The sequence below is a fragment of the Aotus nancymaae genome, unplaced genomic scaffold (genome assembly GCF_030222135.1).
Source record: "Aotus nancymaae isolate 86718 unplaced genomic scaffold, 86718_ANA_hifiasm-v0.15.2.pri h1tg000003l, whole genome shotgun sequence".
Taxonomy (NCBI): Eukaryota; Metazoa; Chordata; class Mammalia; order Primates; family Aotidae; genus Aotus; species Aotus nancymaae.
In genome coordinates this window covers 4,991,123-5,013,239 of record NW_026988414.1, presented here as the reverse complement: position 1 = coordinate 5,013,239, position 22,117 = coordinate 4,991,123, and the positions used below count along the sequence as shown (strand labels likewise).

General features: G+C 40.6%; 1 protein-coding gene across 10 annotated transcripts in view; it reads left to right on the top strand.

The window, feature by feature from the left end:
* RALGPS1 (Ral GEF with PH domain and SH3 binding motif 1) overlaps positions 1 to 22,117 on the top strand; it is a 317,405-nt gene that overhangs the window by 147,022 nt on the left and 148,266 nt on the right. For all 10 annotated transcript variants that reach the window (XM_021674032.2, XM_064377874.1, XM_012458122.3 and 7 more), the window contains one exon: positions 12,146 to 12,272. In XM_021674032.2, the coding sequence (XP_021529707.1) occupies positions 12,146 to 12,272 (127 nt within the window). The remainder of the gene's footprint in view (positions 1 to 12,145; positions 12,273 to 22,117) is intronic.

The following is a 22,117-nucleotide window of genomic DNA, read 5'->3' as shown; positions in this document are numbered from 1 at the left end:
CATTGGCTTAATTTTCTTCCTCCTGACTCCTTTTGTTTATATGGATGTGGATGTTCTGCAAGGCTGTGACCTCTCCACCTTCCCTGATCCATTTGCTATCCCTTGGTGGTCTCATCTGCTCGTGGAACTTCAAGTGTCACCTCCTGTACCCCAGTGATGGCTGGCTCTTCGGTTATAGCCCTGATCTCTCTCCTATACCCTAGAACCCTGTTACAGCTGTCTGCTGTGTAGAGCCCTCAGCTTGCATGTTCCTTTGACAGCTCACACTTGGCATGTCTAAAGTCAAACTTTGGTTTCCAGGAAGATGATGGTGAGTGCCAGAAGACTCTTAACAGACTGTGTTTTAGGCTCTTAGTCAATATGGTAGACTGAGGAATAAGCCTCTCCCTCCCAGTCTCCTGCTTCAAACACACAAACACAAATTCTGGATAAAATACAACCAAATTAAAAAACCAACAAGCAAAGCTAAATTAGAAGCCAAGAAAGGGAAGTCACCATGTGTTAAAAATAAAGTGCTCTCAGAGTCAGAACAGTGAGCAGAGTTCAGAAAAACTGCTGTGTATAAGCCTTTGCAGCTGGGAGCTGGGGTTTTGTAATGCCTGCACAGAGAGGAGAGTCAGGCTGCACACACATGGGGTGCTGGAATTCAGCTGCCCATGGAAATCAGAGAGACATTAGGTATTGCTGCATCAAAAAGTCTCTGTCCAGCTTAGGAGGGCTCCAAGGGCGCATGAGTGGAAAAACTCATATATGAGAAATTGTCACCCAGGTCTGTACCTCATGCAGCGAAGGGATCTGAATACATATGACTTGCATTGGTGTGGGGACCTCAGACCAAGAAACAAGGGTCATGGAGATTGAGAGCATGGCCTCTTAAATCAGACACCTGGGTTGAGCCCTTGGCCTACCTCTTACAGTAAGGATTAAATGAGTAAATACAAGAAAAAATGTTTAGAATGATGCCTGGCTCACAATGAGGGTTTGGTAAGTGTTACCTATTGTTGTTGTTGTTGTTGTTATTATTTTCAACTCTTCTTGACTATTCTCGGACGGATTTGCAGAGGCTGCCATCCTTGAATGACAGGCCCCTTTATTTACGGCCTGAACTGTCATCCTCTTCAGCTGGTCTCATTGCTTCTGGGTCTTGCTCTCTCTGGGCTACCCTCATACCACTACTGGAGTGATCGCTCCAAAACACAGCTTCAGGGTTCCCTGGTTAAAGATAGTTTTTAGTGCTCTCCCTTAACCCCTCGTCCACCTTGCTAGGATGGGGGCTCTGTGCCACCACTCCTCCAGAGCAGCATTGTGTTCAGATACAACCATTCTGATACCAGTCTTATTTGAGCATTCATTTCACCTTCAGTTTTATGATATTTTCTTAGCCAGTTTTTAACCATCCTGTGGATTTCCAACCCTGTATTTCAGTGATGCCTCTGAGTGAAGGAAAGAGACTGAACTAGAATGAGAGAGAGAATTGGTCTGTCCTCATGAGTGTTTCTGAGAGAAATTTGCATTGAGGATGTGGCACCTGATGAAAGCTAGTGGGTGCTGAGTGCCTTGTAGAGTGCTGAGGACATAATAGAGGCATTTGAACGTTGGCAGCAACCACTAAAAGATTTCATACCTACTTCCTAACCCTAAAAAACAAACCATAAGCCTTTCAGATGTGGCCAGCGGTGCATCTGCTACCAACAGCAACTTAGCAACTCACAGCCCCAAGTCATGTGTGCAAGAGATGGGAGAGTTGGCCTGAGGAATTTTCTGTTAAAACAGGGCCGTAATCAACTCATTCTTTCCCTTTTGATTAGTATTTGCTGTTTATGCTTAGCAGTTTGTGATTGGCACCCTGTTTGCAAGTTGAGCTGGAGTATCTGGAAAAGTAGAATAAGCAGTCGAAATGGTGTTCACATGTCTATGGCATCCAAATGGCCAAGTCAAAACCAAACATTGTCAAAAGGTGAGTTTCTATCTCTCCCATCTTTTCTAGTCTTATTCAAAGCAACACTTACCTCCATTTTAGCCAGACTGCTGTTTCCTTGAACATCCCTTGTGTGCCCACCTCCAGGCCTGCACTCATGCCTTTTGTGGCCTTGGGACCTCTCCAGCCCCATCTGTGCTTGTTGAAATCCCTCTAGACTTGTTTTCAGGACTACATCTTCCTGCAGTTCTTTCTTTGGGTAATAAAGTTTGTTCTTCCCCTCGAGAGCCCTCTCCTATATAGTGTTTCTGATCCTTCCTTGCTAAACCAGGTTAAATAAATGAGATGTATGTTTGGTGCCTGATCCTCTCTAGCACCAGACCAGATCTGGGCCCTTGGCAAACTTATATTAGGGGATTGATCTCGACCTCCCAGCTCTCTACTCTTATTTTTTTTTTTTTTAAAGAAAGAAAGAGAAAGAGAAAGGGGGAGAGAGAACAGGAGTCTTGCTCTATTGCCCAGGCTGGAATGCAATCTAAAAATAGGTATTAAAAACCTCTTTTATGCCGATAATTGTGCTTAATTGCGGAGACAGAACGGAATAAGGGAAGAAAATAACAAACAAACAGCCAACCAATATTTCATTTAAGTCTGTGAAATGCTATACAAATGCTGAAGACTGATTTACTTCCAATTATATGGTCACTTTCAAAATAGGTATAATGTGATACTGAGAAAAATGTATGTTCTGTGGACCTGGGGTAAAGAATTCTATAAATATTCACTGAGTTTACTTGTTCCAGGTCTGAGTTCAAATCATAGATGTCCCTGTTAATTTTCTATCTCATTGATCCGTCGAATATTAACAATGTGGTGTCAAAGTCTCCCGCTATTATTGTGCGGGAGTCCAAGTCTCTTTATAAGTCATTAAGAACTTGTCTTATGTATCTGGGTGTTCCTATATTGGGTGCATATTTATGATCATTGACTCCTGTTGTTGCATTGATCCTTTTACCATTATGTAACGTCCTTCTTTGTTTCTTTTAGTCTTTGTTACTATTAAAGTCTATTTTGTGAGAGATGAAAGTTACAACTCCTGTTTTGTTTTGTTTTTTTGCTCTCTATTTGATTGATAAGTCTTCCACCAACCCTTTGTTTTGAGTCTTAGTGTGTCCTTGCTTATGAGATGGATCTGGACAAAGTATACTGATGGGTTTTGACTTTTTATTCAATTTGCCTGTCTGTGTCTTTGATTGGGGCATTTAATCCATTTAAATTTAGGATTAATATTGATATTTGTGAGTTTAATATTGTCGTTTAATGCTAGCTGGCTATTTTTCCCATTAGTTGATATAGATTCTTCATTATGGAGATACTCTTTACCTTTTGGTAAGCTTTTGGGATGACTGAGACTGGTTGTTCCTTTCTGTGTATAGTGCTTCTCTTAGAAGCTCTTGTAAAGCAGGCCTGGTGGTGATGAAATCTCTGAGTGCTTGCTTGTTCATGAAAAATTTTATTTTTCCTTCATTTATGAAGCTTAGTTTGGCAGGATATGAGATTCTGGGTTGAAAATTCTTTGAGGATATTGAATATTGACCCCCACTCTCTTCTAGTTTGTAAGGTTTCTGCTGAGAGATCTGCTGTGAGTCTGATAGGCTTCCCTTTATGGGTAACCTGACCTTTCTCTCTAGCTGCCCTTAAAATTTTCTCCTTTATTTCAACTCTGGTGAATCTAACAATTATGTGTCTTGGGGTTGCTCTGCTTGAGGAATATCTTTGTGGTGTTCTCTGTATTACCTGGAGTTGAGTATTGTCCTGCCTTACTAGGTTAGGAAATTTTTCCTGAATAATATCCTGAAGAATATTTTCCAACTTGGATTCATTCTCTTCATGACATTCAGGTATACCTATCAAACGTAAATTAGGTCTTTTCACATAGTCCCAAATTTCTTGTAGACTTTGCTCATTCCTTTTTACTCTTTCTTCTCTAATTTCGTCTTCTTGTTTCATTAAGTTGGTCTTCGACCTCTGATATCCTTTCTTCTGCTTGATCAATTTGACTGTTAAAACCTGTGCATACCGTATTGTATTCTTCAGTTCCATTAATTCACTTATATTCCTCTCTAAATTGTCTATTCACCTTAGGATTTCGTCAAACCTTTTTTCAAGGTTCTTATTTTCTTTACATTGGGCTAGAACATGTTCTTTTGACTCACAGAAGTTTCTTGTTATCCACCTTCTGAAGCCTAATTCTGTTAATGGAATGCACTTGTTCTCCATCAGGCCTTGTTCCCTTATTGATGAGTAACTGTGATCCCCTGTAGAGGGAGAGGCATTCTGATTTTGGGTATTCTCTGCCTTTTTACGCTGGTTTCTTCCCATCATTGTAAATTTATCCACCTGTCGTCTTTGTAATTACTGACTTTCAAATTAGGTCTCTGAGTGGACGTCCAACTTGTTGATTCCCAGAACCGGAATCTGAGCAACCCACTGCACCGGCTCAAACAGCGGCATTAAGATTCATGGTGCTTTTCTGCCCTGGAATCTCCAGTCTGGCTTCCTTCTTGAGTCCCTTTTTCAATCAGCTGAATAGGCAACTCTGCCTTCCTGGAGCTCCAAACGTCGACCAAAAGGGGACCCAGTCCCGTTTACTCTGCACCGGGAATTGCCGCACCAGGGCGCCGGCAAAATCGCCGCGCCGGCCACAGGAGTCGCACTGGTGACCCATGGGCCTCCTCCGCTGGGAATCTCCTGGTCCGTGAGCAACCAAAATTCGTCTGAAAGAACTCTCGTTCTCTGCACTTTCACTGGGAGCTACAATCTTGAGCTGCTAGTAATCGGCCATCTTGGATCTCCTCTACTCTTGGGTCTTTGTGGGAATATCTGCTGGGGTTGCCGTGGGTGGAGTAAAAAAACTAACAAAAGTCGAAATAGATGAGAAAATTGTCCTACAGGATTGTGTATGTATGTGTATATGCATGTGATTGGATACATGTATATATGTGTGTACATCTAACTCTTTAAGGATGATGTTTTAAAAAGATAAAATTATGACTCATATAAATATAAGATGAATACTTGTCAAAGATTTTATCTCTCGATTAATGAGAGAACCAGTAAGAAAACTGTATCAAAAGAGAACCTAGAGCATTACATTTTTCTAATCAGGAAAGGAAGGCTAAAATCACTTTAAAAATTGGTGTGAAATTAATTAGTATTCCCACGGTAATAGTAGCATTCTGTGAGGCATAATTTGCCTTTCTGTAGACAGGAATTATGTGTATTACTACATTTTGTTATTGTTGTTGAGATGGAGTCTTGCACTGTTGCCCTGGATAGAGTGCAGTGGTGCGGTTTCAGCTCACTGCAAACTCCGCCCCCTGCGTTCAAGTGATTCTCCTGCCTCAGCCTCCAAAGTAGCTGGGATTATAGGCACCCGTCACCACTTCCAGCTAATTTTTTGTATTTTTAGTAGAGATGGGGTTTCACTATGTTGGCCAGGCTGGTCTCCAACTCCTGACCTTGTGATCCGCCTGCCTTGGCCTCCCAAAGTGTTGGGATTACAGGCATGAGCCACTGCACCTGGCCATATTACTGTATCTTTTACAAATTCACTTCTGTCTGTACAAGGTTTAAAGTAGCTTTAGTCAAAGACAAACATGCACAGCTAGCCAGGATACCACTAAATTTCAGTTACAGTTTTTCCTTGTGTTACATACAGTAGTCTCCATTGCATCTAATATTTTATATTAGGTATGTGACTTTGTGGGTTTTTATTTTTCAGAAATGGGTGTTTTGTATCCAAAGAAGTAAAAAACTATTTAAAAAATTCCAGATTCCATACTTAGTCTGCTGAATCTATTGTTCCATAGATTATCCACAGCCCTAAAAATTCTTTCTATATCAACAGTAGATACTGGAATTGAAATGGAATTTTAAGCCAGTTTTAACATATTTGGAGCAACAGGCTCTTTGCTAAAAAATATTTCCGTGTATCAAGAAATATTATTCTCTTGAGGCAAGGGAACAAGATACCAAAGTCCTCATAAAGAAAATTTGGGACCTTTTTTTCTCCTCCATGGAGACAACCTCCAGATTTGAACTGCTTTACTAGAAAGGGGAGAGGTGGTTCATGATCAGTCAAATACAAGTGCCACATACAAAGTCATCAGAGCATGATGGGAAATTTCCAAAAACCACCCACTTCAGATAATTCCCCAAGATTTTTGATCTTCCTGGCTTTTGACCTTGTGGTTTGTGAGTCCCATTTATCCATTGCACCATGAAAATGATTCACAATAAGCAGGGACTTTACTTTTACCTTGTAAATTTAGTTCATTTTGCATATGTGGTTATGGCCCCTTTCTCAGTCCTATGTTATATATTTTTGCTTTTTAATAGAAATTTTACCTGTCTTATTGGTATTTTATAAAAATTAGCTTTTGGGTTTAGTTATCATTTCTATAGGTTTGATGTTTAGCTTTTTTTAGTTTGATGTTTTGCTTTTTAACATACCAGTTTCTACTTTTAACCATTGATTTATTTCTCCAATTTTCCCACTATTTTCTTAGCTTATTGAATTGAATATTTAGTTCATTTATATTAGTTCTTATTTAATAATAGAGTTTAAATCCACAGATTTTCCCCCTAATGTGCTTTTGGCCTTATCACATAGTTTAACATATGGTATTCTAATTATGTATGGCTTGTAAATATTCCATTATCTTGGCTTTTATTTGCTCTTTTGCCCAATAATTATTGGAATATTCAAAATTTTCCAAGGAATTGGGTTTTTCAGTTATTGTTACTTTTCTCATTATTCTTTTATGCAGCACATATTTCAGCAGTGTTTCCTCTGTGCCAGGAATCATATCAGATGCAGGGAACAGTAGGGTGGATGCAGTCAGCATGGGTCATGCTCCTCATGGAGTCCATAATTTGTTGAGGGAGACACAAATATAGTCATACAGTCAAGCACAGTCATAATCAATATTATGGAAGAAAATCTCAGGGTGCCCCAAGACCTCTAAACTTTACTAGAAGTGAAGTTATAGTTAGTGAAATTTCCCTTAACCTTACTTGCTTATCTCTTTTCTTGAACATGAATGGTTTTAGTATCTATTTGACTCTGGGTAAGCAGACAATTTACCTTCTTGTATGTAGTTCTGGTGGTTTCTTCCTGAGGCTTCCCATAAACTCTAAAATCTATGGGACCCTCAGATTCATATGAGATTTGCAATTTATGGTTCTTATAATGACAATTTAAAATGTGTGAGTAAATGCTGTTATTTTCTGAGTAAACAAGCCCTGTATTTAAAAAACTAAACCTAAAAAAATTTTTTTATCAACATTACATGCACGTGAGTTTTATAAATCACTAAGTACTGAAAGGTTTAGTGAAACAACTAACACTGGTCACTTCTCTCTCCATACCCCAGTTATTCCCTAGAGGCAACCACTTTTAGTTTAGTGACTTCTTCTCGTAGTTTATGCCATGTATTTACCAATGTGCTTTGCTACAGTTTCTTGACCCATCTGCTTTAGATAGCATCTGGTGACTTCTTTGTGTGGTAGATGCTGGTTTAGTTTTCCTGAACCACCTTCCCTTGTTTCTCAAACACATTCATCATTACAGTGAAATCACTTTTGTTAAATGACTATTTGGTGTTTTAATGATTAGGAGTGAGGCATATTTACTCATTCCTAATATAGTCAAGCAGTGAACTATAAATAGCATGTCCTTCCTTGAATATTTTGTCATTTCCCTGGATTGATCTCTGTCTCTGTCTCTCTCTCTCTCTCTTTCTTTCTCTCTCTCTCTCTCTTCCCCTCCCTCTTTCCCTCCCTCCCTCTCTCCCTCCCTTTCTTCCTTTCTTCCTTCTTCCTTGCTTTTCTTCTGTTTTTCTTTCACAGGATCTTTCTGTTGTCCAGCCTGGAATGTAATAGCTCATAGCTCACTGCAACCTTGAACCTCCTGGGCTCACACAATCCTCCCGCCACAGCTTCCTGAATAGCTGGGACTACAAGTGTGCACCACCATGCCCAGCTAATTAACAAAAATTTTTTTAGAGATGGCATCTTGCTATTTTGCCCAGGCTGGTATCAAACTCCTGGTCTCCCAAAGTAGTGAAATTACAGGTGTTAGCTTACTATGCCCTACCCATTTTTCTGGAATTTCTAATTGCCTTAAAAAACCTTTTTTTCTTATCCTATCTACCAGATATCTAAGTAATCCTAAAATTATTTTATGTTTATTTTTTATTAGATATAATAAATATGTCTATCCCTTCCCTTCCATATGCCATTATGTCAGGTTTTCTATCAAGCCTTCTTTTTCTCTGGAGACATCTCTTCAACGGCTGATCCAATGTGGACCAGTTCTTCTTAAGGCCTGCTGTTCATTGATCATCCCAGAATCTCCCTTTCTTACTCCTGCATTGGATCCACAATCCAATCCATGTTTCCCATGTCTTATTATTTCTGGCTTATTCCTTCATTTTGCTAGAGGAAATTCTCAGTTTTCAAATACATCATGGGAAATACATGTTTTGGGTTTTTTTATATCTTCTAGTGACCTATGCACTATTCTTGAAAAATCTGATGCTGTCTGAATCTCATTTGTAGGCACAAAAGGGAGCAGATGAGTAAAGTTAACCAGATTTAACCCTTCTGAATGTGTATGTGAGTGTGTGGGGCAAGTGGGGGACGAGGCATAGAAGATAGGCTGATCACCTCTGAGGTGCTGTCCATACAGGCACTTGACAGGCTGAGCAGCTAAGCTGGGCATGGCAGGGGACATGGGAAGTCCCCCAACTGAGACCAGAGAACCAGTGGCCTGAGCACTGGGAGACAGCATGGCTCAGCCACAGTGTGTGTAAGGAGGGCATCCAGATTTGCTTGATGGCTGGCATTACCAAAGAAGTAAGGGGTTCTAGGTTGCATTAATTTAAAAATGACCTCCTGAATAAGGGAAGTGAGTGCCTGCTTAACAATGAAGCAGTTCTTTGGCTGGGCATGGTGGCTCATACCTGTAATCCCAACACTTTGGGAGGCCAAGGTGGACAGATCACCTGAGGTCAGGAGTTTGAGACAAGCCTGGTCAACATGGCAAAACCCCATCCCTACTAAAAATACTAGGCTGGGCGCGGTGGCTCACGCCTGTAATCCCAGCACTTTGGGAGGCCGAGGTGGGTGGATCACAAGGTCAAGAGATAAAGACCATCCTGGCCAACATGGTGAAACCTCATCTCTACTAAAAATACAAACGAAAAAAAATTAGCTGGGCATAGTGGTGTGTGCCTGTAATCTCAGCTACTTAGGAGGCTGAGGCAGAAGAATCGCTTGAACCAGGGAGTTGGAGGTTGCAGTGAGCTGAGATGACACCGCTGCACTCCAGGCTGGTGACAGAGCAAGACTCTGTCTCAATAAAAAGAAAAAAACAAACCACACACACACACACAAATTAGCTGAGTGTGGTGGCACATGCCTATAATCCTAGCTACTTGGGAGGCTGAGGCAGGATAATCACTTGAAGCCAGGAGTCAGGGTTGCAGTGAGCTGAGATTGCACCACTCCACTCCAGCCTGGGCAATAGAGTGCGACTCCATCTCCACAAAAACAGAACAAATTACAATGAAGCTGTTTTCAAGTAGGTATGTGGTTCTGGTCCGAGTATATATTGTTCATTTGGCAAATACCTCATCCGTAAGTGTTCATTTCAAATACTGCCTCTTTATATAGTTTTCCTTGACACTTCCTTTTCCCACAATTCATTTATTATAATAATTATTATTATTTTAGAAATAGGGTCTCACTCTGTCACCCAGGCTGGAGTACAGTGGTGCAATCAAGACTCACCGTAGCCTCAATCTCCTGGGCTTAAGCAGTCTTCCTGCCTCATAGCTTATTTATTATTTGTCTGGGTTATCAGTCTCTGTTTAGTTACCACATTGCTATACTATATCTCTCTCCTCTGTTCAGTCAAGTTCCCCAAAGATATTTGGAAATGTTACTTAATACTTGTGATTATGAACTGGAAATGGAAGTAAAAGTCCTTGCTCCATTTTTACCACTGGGCTTTGTTTAGATTAGATGGGTTATATATTACAGTGTTTTACAAACAGCAAGTGGCAGATGGTGTTTTCCCCTGTCCATTTTAGCAAACCAGTTAAGCAGCCATTGTCCTGATCATCTGTGTAGCATCCCCACACTGATATGTCCTGAATTCCCCAGCAAGAAAAGTTCACTATTATTCTTCAACTTCTTCAGCACCAGTACCTTCCTTTCGGCATATTCTTCTGTCTCTCCTTACCGAAGTTCGTAAGCTATCACTGCTTCTGTGCAAGTGGGCTGTCTCATGGCTGCATCCTCTGTGGCCCCAGAGGCTGAAGATGAAGGAATCAGGTAGGGCCAGCCCAAAGCAGCCTAGGGCTCTCTAATGCATCAGACATGGCCTGAGTTTGGGATTTGCAGACCCAGGTCTCAGGAACTGCACTTTGAAGCTTATGAACTTCAGTAAGGAGAGGCTTCCCCAGGTGCTGGGCAGTCATTGTCCCACTCCTCTCCATTGCATGATGGGGCTTTTGAACACTGGCCTACATCAGTCTGATGGACATGGTAGGTCTCTTGTTCTAGGTCCTTGTACAGACCATTGAGGTCTGAACACCTTGGCCAGGGGCACTCCAACCCTGGAGCTTCTGTTTATTCCCCTTCTTGGCCTTAGCCATTGACCTCCAATCCCAGAAGCACTGGGCTCTGGCAGCTAGACTCAGGGGTGCTGCCAGCATCAGCCTCATGCTGTGCCTCAGCCACCCCTCCCCCAACTCCTCCTTTTAAGCCTAATCTTTCTGCCTAGACTCCTTTCCTTAAAGCTGTTGTGTTTAGTCAGTCCCGTTGCCGTTTTCTGGCACTGGGCCTTGACTTGGGACTTTCAGGCTGACCACAGCCTGAGTCCTTAGCATAAAGTCTTGAAAACCAGGAGTTCTGATTTCTGGTACTTTCTTTTGAGAAGGGTCCAAATGCACATTGAGCCACTGTTTCCCTGGTGACCAGCTTTACATACCAGAGATCACAGTCACAATGGATCTTGCTTCTCTAACCTCTGACTCTGGTTACCTGCTCATCCTGTATTAGCTTAACTAAGTTGCCCCTTCGATGACTGCATATGGAAAAGAAGATTGTCTTCTTTTGATTAAAATTACCACACCCAGTGTAAATATGACACAGTTGGGCTATGGGGGATATGGAGGATATAGCCTGGATTTGAGTGATGACTTGGCTGTGTGTACGACATGGACATGTGAATTGTGTGGAACTTACTAGGGTTTTTAGCCATGGAGATGGTGAGGAAATAGCAAACAGCTGTGGATGCAGGGAAAGAGACCTGGTGTAGCTGTGAAATAACTCTTCAGGTGACCCTGAGCAGTTTGCTTTTTTACCTCAGTACCTTGCTGTTGTAGGCTCTCTGCACCCACAAGGTTGCTGTCATGTGGGCATTCTGACATCATGTAGAACAGTGGGCTAGGTAGCTTTGGGGGTTAGCTTCCAAGTGTGAGATTCTGTGAAAATGACAAGATTGAACCTTTCCACCTCTGTGATGCAGGGCAGGCAAACCCCAAAATTGGTGCTTAGTCCTGGAGGGTACTTGGCTTTGCCCAGAAGAAGATTCAAGGGCAAGCTGATTGGGTTAGACAACAGCCTTTATTGAAGTGGCAGTGTACAGCAACAGCAGCAGAGATTTTGCTCCTTGTGGCATGGGGCTTACCCCATAGGCATTTTGCCCAGAGTAGCAGCTCAGAGGCACTTCATATTTATATTGTGTTTTTAATTACATGCAAATAAAGGTGCAGATTATGCAGAAATTTCTAGAAAAAGGGTGATAACTTTCAGGTCATTGTCATGGAAAGGGGAGGTAATACCCAGGTGTTGCTATGGCAATGGCAGACTGACATGGCACACTGGTGGGCGTGTCTTATGGAACGCTGCTTCTGCCTCCTCCCTGCTTTAGCTAGTCCTCAAATTGGTCCAGTATCCAAGCTCCACCTCTGGAGTCGAGTCCTGCCTCCTACCTCATATGCATGAAACAGCCTTTTAAAATCCTTAGTTCTGCCCAGGATTTGGCACCCCATAGATGTGCCACTTAGGATGCTTCCTTTTAGTCTTCCAGTTATCCACTCTGTTTAGCTTCTTCTGGTTTATTTATTTTCCTATATTTTCTTCTCATTCTAGCTTTTGAATCGAAAAGACAAGACTACCTTTGAGAAATTGGACTACCTGATGTCAAAAGAAGATAATTACAAGCGGACACGAGAATATATCCGAAGCCTGAAGATGGTTCCAAGTATTCCCTATCTAGGTAGGAGTTTGAATTGGCTTATTATTTTTTAAGAAAACTGCTCTGTGCCAAATAAGATGTTTTTACAGTTTCTACTTGAGAAATTTCCAGGAAGCGACATGGGCCATAGATAAAGAGGCAATTGGTTGGGTCCTTGGGTTGGAACAAGCTGTTGATACTTCCCAAGGATGGAAACCTGGATGAGGGTGATACACAAGGGATGTTCTGCTTTTTATATAAAAGACCTTTGAGCCCCCAGCTTTCCCAGGCTGCAGCCCAGATGGGTCACAGTGACAGTGATAAGACTCTTACTGTTTCCTCCACATCCTCCTGAACTAGGGGATGTCAGGCACAAACCCTCTGTTCTGGTTCACTGGGCATTATTAGTATATTTCATATTTGGACAAATAAAATTATAGTAATGCTTATTAATTTTTCTGGTTAGAAAATAATGCATGTTAATTGCAAGGAATTAGGAAGAGAAAAAAGTTAATATCATTTGTTATCTCACCTAAAGATATTTGCTTCATATCTTACTCATTTGGGCATATCTAAAATATGTATGTTTCCTGTATCCTAAAAATGTTGTCTTTATCTTAAAAATGTTGCCTACTTTTCGATACTATGACTCAGTCCCGTCAGATGGATTTGTCAAACTGGTATCTGCTCTCCAATATTGACCATTTAAGGCAGCAGTCCTCAACCTTTTTGGCACCAGGGACCAGTTTCCTGGAAGACAGTTTTTCCGAGGATGGAGGGTGGGTTGGGGAGAATGGTTTCAGGATGAAACTGTTCCAGATAATTATTCTGATAAGACACACACAACCTAGATACATCACATGTGCAGTTCCCAGTAGGGTTCGCACTTCTGTGAGAATCTAATGCTGCCACTGATCTGATGGGGTGGAGCTCAGGCAGTAATGGTTGCTAACCTGTTGCTCACCTCTTTCTGTGTGGCCCAGTTCCTAACAGGGAGTTGGGAACCCCTGATTTAAGGTGTTTCTACATTTTTACTATTAAAATGTCTCAATGAATATCCTTATTGCAAAAACTTTCTACATGTAGTTATGATTATTACCTTGTGATAAATTCCTAGAACATGGCTTCAAAACATATGCAAAAACGTGTGCCTTTTCACGTGTATTTCCAAAATGCACTCCAGAGAAGTTGTGTCAATTTGTATTTTCATCAGAAGGGGATGAAATTGCCTGTTTCTCCCACATTACGAATACTATGCTTTTTCATGTTTTTTTTTTTTTTTCTTTCTTTCTTTTTTGTCTTTGCCAATTTGATAGGTGAAAAATACTTCTTGTAGTATGGATGTCAGGGTTATGCTAATTTTATGAAAAAGATCTTTTGATCGTTTATGGTCTAAAATAATTTTAATAACAAGAGAAACCAAGATTATATAGAAGTGACTCCAGATATTTGCAGGGGATCTCGTGTAATTTTTTAGAGTTACATTTTTGACAACTTAAAAATTTTCTTTCATTAACATTGTTTATTTAGAGTTTCTAATTCTTTTAATTAAAAATTAATTAGAATTTTAAAATCTTTTAAAGCCAACTTGGAAAATTTGTTCTTTAGTAGAAAATTGTCCATTTGATACAAATTTTCAAAATTATTAACGTAGTTTTTTCCTTATTTAATTTTTTATGATACAGTATTCTCTTATAAATTTGAACATATCTATGTATATATATACACACACACTAAATACTAAAGCAAATATAGCCATATATATATTTGCTATGCAAGTATATAAATATATATTTATATATGAATATAGCCATATATACATATGTTGCTATATTTGCTTTAGTATTTCTAATAGTTTGTATTTTTTGTTTTCTTTCTTTTTTAAAATTTACCTCCTTGCCAGAGATTTGTCTGTTGGTCTTTCCAAAGATTAAATTTTGGATTTGTTTTCAGTCACACTGTCTTTTTGCATTTTGGTTTACTATATTTTATCAATCAAGGATGTTCATTTTCTTTTCACATTTTAGCAGTTCTGAAATTGGGATACATCTTGTAATTAATAATAAAGCGTTGTGACATTGTTTAATTGACAGCAGTTTTTCTTAGTGATATATTAAGAAAAGACACACTTGATAATAGGTGACATCTTAAACATGATAAAATGTGGACTTTCCATGTTTGTCTTTTATAATTCATCTCTCCTATTTTCCTTAAGTTGTTTTGCCATTTCTGTTAACTACTAGAGTTGAATTATTGGTTCATTTGTGTTTATGTTATTTTTTACTTTCATATAGAAAACAGTTAAGGCTATAAATTTTCCTCTAATTGCTGTTTTTGTTGCATCCTACATGTTTCGGTGTGTAATGGTCTCAGTGATATTCTTTAGATACTCTATAGTTTTAATTTTTCTTTTATGCAAATATTTAAGAGAGTGGTTTTTTAATTTTCAAGAGCTTAGGTTTTTGTTTTTATTTTTAAAACAGTTTATAGAAATATAACTAATACATAATCCATTTAAAGTGTACAATTCACTGTTTTTTAGTAATATTCACAGTTGTGCAAACCATCACCACAACCACTTTTAAAGCATTTTTTATCACTCCATAAAGAAGTCCCATGCCCACTAGCAGTCATTATCATTTCCTCATCCTACTGGGAAGTGCTAATGACTGCTAATGGGCATGGGGCTTCTTTATGGAGTGATAAAGTCAGCCTTAGGCAACTGTTAATCTACTTTATGTCTTTACAGGTTTTCCTATTCTAGAAATTTCATCTAAATGGAATCATACAATATGGTGTCTTTATGACTGACTTCTTTCTCATAACATCATGTTTTCAAGGTTCATCCATTTTAGAGCATGATCAGTACTTCATTCCTTCTTATTGCCAAATAATATTCCATTGCACAGATGCACCACATTTTATTTATCCATTTGTTTTTTTAGACAGGGTCTGGCTCTTTTGCCTAGGCTGGGGTGCAGTAAGATGATCTTGGCTCACTACAGCCTTGAACTCCTTGGTTCAAGCAATCCTCCAGCCTCAGTCCCCAAAGTAGCTGGGATTACAGGTGCACACCAACATGTCCAGCTTATTTTTTTGTATTTTTTGTAGAGATGAGGTTTCGCCATGTTGCCCAGGCTTGTCTCAAACCCCTGAGCTCAAGCAGTCTGTTTGCCTTGGTCTCCCAATATCCATTTATTTGATAAACATTTGAATTGTGTCCATTCTTTGACTATTATAAATAATGCTTCTATGAATGGCTTAGGTTTTTAAAAACATAGTTGTCTCTAATTTTTGAGATTTGTTTTGTGGCTTAATATAAGATCGGTTTTTATAATGTTTCATGGTGCATGTTGGAAAAGAAGGTGTAATGTCTCATATTAATCTTATAATTGCATTGTAATGTTTAAATTATGAAATTTTTGACAACTTGGTCTATCCAGGAAGAAATATATGTTACAGTTCCCTTGTATTTCTAGTAGTTTCTGCCTTACATATTTAGTATATAGAGGTTGGTAACAGTCGTAGATTCATTGAGAAGTACTCCATACAAAGCTATCTTGGTTCCATTTGTTACTTGCTTTTACTTCTATTGTCTGATATTAATTGTGTGACATCTATTTTATTTTTCATTTGCATTTTTTTGCTAAGTGAAGACATTATTTGTATAGATACGTAATTTACATGTTTAAGGGACACGTGGTATTTTGTTACATGCATAGAATGTATATTAATCAAGTCAGGGTATTCGGGGGGGTATCCAGCTCCTTGAGTATTTATCATTTCTGAGTGTTGGGAACATTTGAAGTCCTCTCTTTTAGCTACTTCAAAATACACAATATATTGTTAGCCATAATCGCCCTACTCTGCTGTTGAACATTGGAACTTATACCTTCTCTCTAACTATATTTGTACCCATTAACTAATCTCTCTTTATTCCTCCTACCCACCCACATGCCCTTCCCAGCATCTGGTATCTATTATTCTACTCTCAGTCTCCATAAGATCAACTTTTTTAGCTGACACATATGAGTGAGAACAAGTGATAGTTGTCTTTCTGTGCCTGGCTTATTTCGGTTAACATAATGACCTCCAGCTGCATCCATGTTGCTGCAAATGACAGGACTTCATTCTTTTTATGGCCAAATTATACAGCATTGTGTGTGTGTGTGTGTGTGTGTGTGTGTGTGTGTGTATCACATTTTCTTCATCCACCTGCTGATAAACACTTAGGTGGATTCCGTATCTTGGCTAAGGTGAATACTGCTGCAATAAACATGCAAGTGCAGGTATCCCTTTGACATACTGATTTCTTTTCCTTTGGATAAATACCCAGAAGTGGGATTGCTGAATTGTGTGGTAGTTCTATCTTTAGTTTTTCGAGCGGTCTCTATACTGTTTTCCATAGTGGCTGTACTAACATACATGCCCACCAGCAGTGTGTAGTTCCCTTTTCTCTACATTCTCACCAGCATGTTACTTTTTGTCTATTTAATGATAACCATTGTGGCTGGGCCAAGATGATATTTCATTGTGGTTTTGATTCATTTGTGTTTATTTTATAAATCTTTGACTATAGTTTACAGTTTAATATTTTATTTTTTTGAGTTGCAATTGCATCCTTATTGCCCAGGTTGGAGTGCAGTGGCGCTGTCTGGGCTCACTGCAACCTCCGCCTCACAGGTTCAAGCAATTCTCCTGCCTCAGCCTCCCGAGTAGCTGGGATTATAGGTGCCTGCCGCCACGCCCTGCTAAGTTTTATATTTTTGGTAGAGACTGGGTTTCACCATGTTGGCCAGGCTGATCTTGAACCTCTGACCTCAGGTGATCCACCTGCCTCAGCCTCCCAAAGTGCTGGGATTACATGTGTGAGCCATGGCACCCAGTGGAGATTTTAATATTTTAAGTTGCCTTGATTTAGTCATGATTCTTGCAAACAGCATTTAGTTGGACCCTACATGAGAAACCTTGCCTTTTTAGTAGGGGAATATACCACTTTCACATTTGTTTCACCTTATGCCATATAATTGAATTATATTTCTTTCTTTTTTCATGCTTTTGTACTGCAGTGTCTTTCTACTTGGTTACTGGCAAATCCCCATCTCAGGTCTACAAATGGAAGGCACGTTGCTGTGCACAGCTGTCAAGTCCATTCCTCCCACACGTGAGGCTATTCAGTTGAGAGATAGCATTCATGGTACTATGGTGAGGATAGCCTAGTGCAGCCCACTGGTTCCACTAGCAGAGGTGTTCCAGGGTCATTAAAGATGGCCTCTTTTCTCAAATAAGGATGATTATGAGAGCTGCTGTGCATCGTTTGCTTTCTCTGTGCCTAGCACTTTGCTAGGCATTTGAATGCATCATTTCATTGAATGCTCACAATAGCCCAGTGAATAATCAGGCAGTGAGAGGTTGCCTAAGGTCACATAACTGGAAAGTAACAGAGCCAGGACTGGGCCCAGATGGCCTGGCTATAAGCCCTAAGCTCTTGACACTGCCCTCTCCTGACTCCCCACCCTATTCAGGTCATTACTTTCCTACCCACCCTTGTGGTTACCACCTGTGTCCTCTGCCTGTTTATAACTTGTAGGTGGCCCCCATCAGACACTGTGTGAAGGGGATGAATTATTGCTACTCTTTCTTGTGACATTCTCTATTGTGGGACCATAAAGCAGTGCAGTCTTAGGCTTCCAAGGGCATTGGTCAGCCTGGGTGCCAGCCCTCCGGCTTCTTGCCACTCAGAGTTTCTGGACAGATGCAGCCCTCCATATCCTTGATCACCTCGTCTCAGATGCTGCTTCTTAGCAGGTGCTTCCCAAGAGGCTCCATGGAGGCCTCCATCCTCCTGCATTCTTCCTGCTTCTTATTCTAAGTGAGTCCAACTGAACTGCTGTGCTCTTATCCCTTAAGTCTTATAATTATTTTCCCCTCCCCTTAAACCAGGTAGACTACATTTCTCATATTGCATCAGAATGACCCTGACATATACAAGTTAGAGGGAGAGAAGAGGAGGTGACTGCTACCTGGTCTCTGTTCTTGGACTGTGTATGAGGGTTTACCATGGGGTGCCATAGTTTCCTTAAAAAAGAATGAAGCAAGACCTCTTGAGGTATCTAGTAGTTCCACCTACGTGCGTGTCTGGTTGCCTTGGACATACCCTACCCAAATCCAGGTTGTGTATTCTTGAAAACCCAACCTGTCCCAGGGACAGATTTATTTATTTAAAGAGGAATAGTTATATAATTCCTGGAAAGTACAACATAGGAAAACTATTTGAAACCATTTGTTTTTATCTCTGGCATAGTCCTCATTGTAGGTCTTTTCCCCCTTGGGGTGAGAGGAGGCTGCTTTCCGGGAGGAACTATAGGTCAGTCCCAGATATTTCAAGCTGCTTTGTTACTTCTGTTGCTTGAGACCTTGAATGCTGCTTCAGCAGTTATTTGCCTCTAATAGCAAATATGGAGGAGCTTTTTTTTTTGTAACAATTCTTTTAACCTTCTGTGGAAGATTCTATATGCTGGCTGGGCTCCTGTGACTACTCACATATGTGTCTCTTTGCTCCATGTAAAGATGCCTTTATGTAGTACTAGCCTTTGTTACTAACTGTGTGGGTGAGATTCTGACTCCTTTTAATGCAAATTTTAGAGCCAGTTGGCTGTACTTTGGTGTAGTGAGTTCCTGATGAAACATAATTTTAAAAACACTGAGGGGAAAAATATATTACATTTATAAAATAAGACTCTTTGAATCAAAAAATTTCTTGCAGATTACTTCAAAGTGTGAAAATAGTGTTGAGAAATAGGTCAATTATTTGGAGGTGATTTTATCTGATAGCAGCTCCTTGCAAATACCCGTTTAGATTGCAATGTTAACAAAAGCAAGCAAAGAGCTTTGAAGAATGTCTACATCATTTGTTTATAAACAGCTGTATTGATTTAGGGGGTGTTTTGTTCTTACTACTTATTATTTCCTTCAGGAAATAACTAAATTGGAAATGTGATGAATCTTAAATGGTTTAGAGTTGATTCTAAAAGTAACCATAGTAGTGTGGAAAATTATGATCTCTCAAGGAATAAAAATTAGGTATTCTAACACTTCTGGTAAGTAAGAAAACATTTGGAGACATTTTTAGAAAATTTACCCAGACTTCTAACATGTGAAGTAAATTTCTAGAACCTAAGTTATTCCTTCAAATGAGCAAACCTTTCCATTTTCAAAAAGTAAGTTATTTGCAAATAGAAATTCTAAAGTTTAAAATCAAGACAAATTATTTCCAAATATCAAATAAACAGGGCTAAACTGTTGGATACCTGAAAGGACTTTCAAAAAGAAGTGATCATTGGTCAAAAAAAGTGTTTACTCTGATGCCCCAAAGCCCCCCATTCATGATTGAAGGACTCATGTGCTGAGCCGGAGGGCTGCAGGCATCAGGCCCCTCTGCCAGGTGGATGTACCCTCACTGCAGTTACTACATATTCAGTGGGTGCTTTCGTAGGTCAGTCACACACCATCCCTGCCCCTATGGAGCTCACAGTCTGGTCATGATCACCAGCACTGAACAAGAAACTTCAAGTGAGCTGAGCATTATGAAGGAAAAGGCAAAAGAGCAAATCAAGGGGGCCCCAGCTAGTCTCGGGGAACCAGGAAGGGCTTTCTGGAGGGAAGTAGAGTTCTGAAGGATGAATAAGCTGGGTGAAGAGGTGGGGAGGTAAGCTTTTTACACAAAGATGACAACTTGTGCAAGAACCCTAAAGTGGGGAAAAACATGTTTGTTAGAAAAACTGGCTGCAAGTAGAGAATGAGGGGGAGGGTGTCATGTGGAGCAGCTGCAGTGGAAGGGAGGGGAAGATTGCTTAAGGCCTAGATGTGGGAGTCGGTGGGGAATGGGAGCCCAAGGCTCTGACTGACCTAGGAGCAGTAGGGAGTCATGAAAGGGTATTAAGCAAGGGCACGCTGGGTTGGATTTGCATTGAACACCCATCACCTTGGCTGCAGCAAGTGGCTTCGAGGAGATCAGGCTGGAGGAGTGAAGGCCAGTTAGGGGATCCTGTAGAAGCCCATGATGAGTCACTGTATTTCAGAAATTGCCAGGGAGGGGAAAGGCTCTTGAAAAGCAGTTCATTTTAGAGCAAAGCCTTGGAAAGACCTAAAACAGTTGTCAATGATCCCTGATATCTGATAAAGACACACAGCATGTCCTTGTCCTCTGGTTTTGAGAATCCATTTGTGCATCTGAACTGTGGGCCCCCTTAAAGCAGAGAGGAAAGAGCAAGCACAGGAGGGATCAAGCCAAGGATGCAGCAGAGCTGCTGCTCCCCAAAACAGGGATCTGAGTGGTGGCTGTTGCCCCCTTGATGCCACCCCAAGACCAAGGTGCAATAGTTCCCTTGTCAGGATTAGCAACAGTGTTAACTGGCTGTCCCCACATTAGCCAGCATATAATGCCTAACTGAAAAAATTCCATTCCCCATACAGGAAATCCAGCCTTTTTTTCATTTCCCCACCCCACGTTTCCAAGGTTCCCCAAGGAACACTCATTTGTTCCACAGATCCATCCTGGTTGTTGCTTGGTGCCTCAGCCAGCTGCGTGGCCACAAACTTCTGAGCCCTCTCACTGGTCCCCTCCTGCCTTTCCCAACTGGACCTGTGTGGAACCAGGTTCCTTCCTTAGCTGGAAAAGGATGTGTCTGTCAGTCCACAAAGCTTAAGGCTGGATTCTGGTCTGCCTGCCCCTGGAGCCATAGCCCATGCTCCTTTTTCTACTCTGCCCTGCTGACCACATGCTACAGGGGCCAACTTGCTGCCCTCCCTACCCCAAGCCCAGGAATCCTTTGAACAAATCTCCTCTTCCCTGAGTCTAGATATTCAACCCTCTCTGGGATCCAGCAAGCAAGAAGAAGCTTCCCTCGACTCCAGGCTCTAATATGCTTCCCTTTTGCAATCTCAGGATTTGTTACCTTAAAATTCACTTTCTGTTTTTGTTTTTTGAGACAGAGTTTCACTCTTTGTTGCCCAGGCTGGAGTGCAGTGGCATGATCTTCACTTACTGCAACCTCTGCCTCCTGGGTTCAAGCAATTCTCCTGCCTCAGCCTCCCAAGTACCTGGGATTACAGGCACCTGCCACCATGCCTGGATACTTTTTTGTATTTTTAGTAGAGATGGGGTTTCACTAAAAAGTCACATTTTTTCTGGGACTCCATAATCTTTCTCATTTCTTAAAAAAGGCCAGTGGATGTTTATTATAACCTCCATTTTGTCAATGAAGACGAAAACACAGCTTGACTCATGACTTACCCAACATCATATCCCAGGCAGATACCAAGTTTAACTCAAGATCTCATGCTTACTGCTGGAGTTCCACCCAGCCTTAACTTATGCATCCTCCTTTTAATATATCCATCTCCATGGAAATAAACAGTGGAAGGAAGACATGTGGGTGTCAAGAAAGGAGCACTAGGGGGAAAAGCTTGTTTCCTGCATGCTTTGCTTCCCGGGGCGAGAGAACCTTGTCCCATTTTCCTTTCTGGGACAAAGGGAGCATCTACAGTCAGCTTTTCTCTGGGTCAAAAAGTTTTGTCTGACCCTGCAAAACGAGGTAAGAACATAAACTCATTTTGTGCAAGAAAAACTGTTTTCATGGTAGGAATCTTTATACTCATTAGGACGACTATTCCTCTTTGACTTCCTTGAGTTTTTTGGATTTCTAATTAGAAACTAATACTAATTACAAAAAGTCATGTTTATTGTTTTACTGTGTGACTACACTGCATTATCTCATTTAATCCTCCCAACACTCCTTCCTTTGAGGGAGGCATTATTTTTAACTTATTTCCTAGCTGCAAAATATAAACAAGATTCATGTTAAAGTTCATATACTAGTAAATGG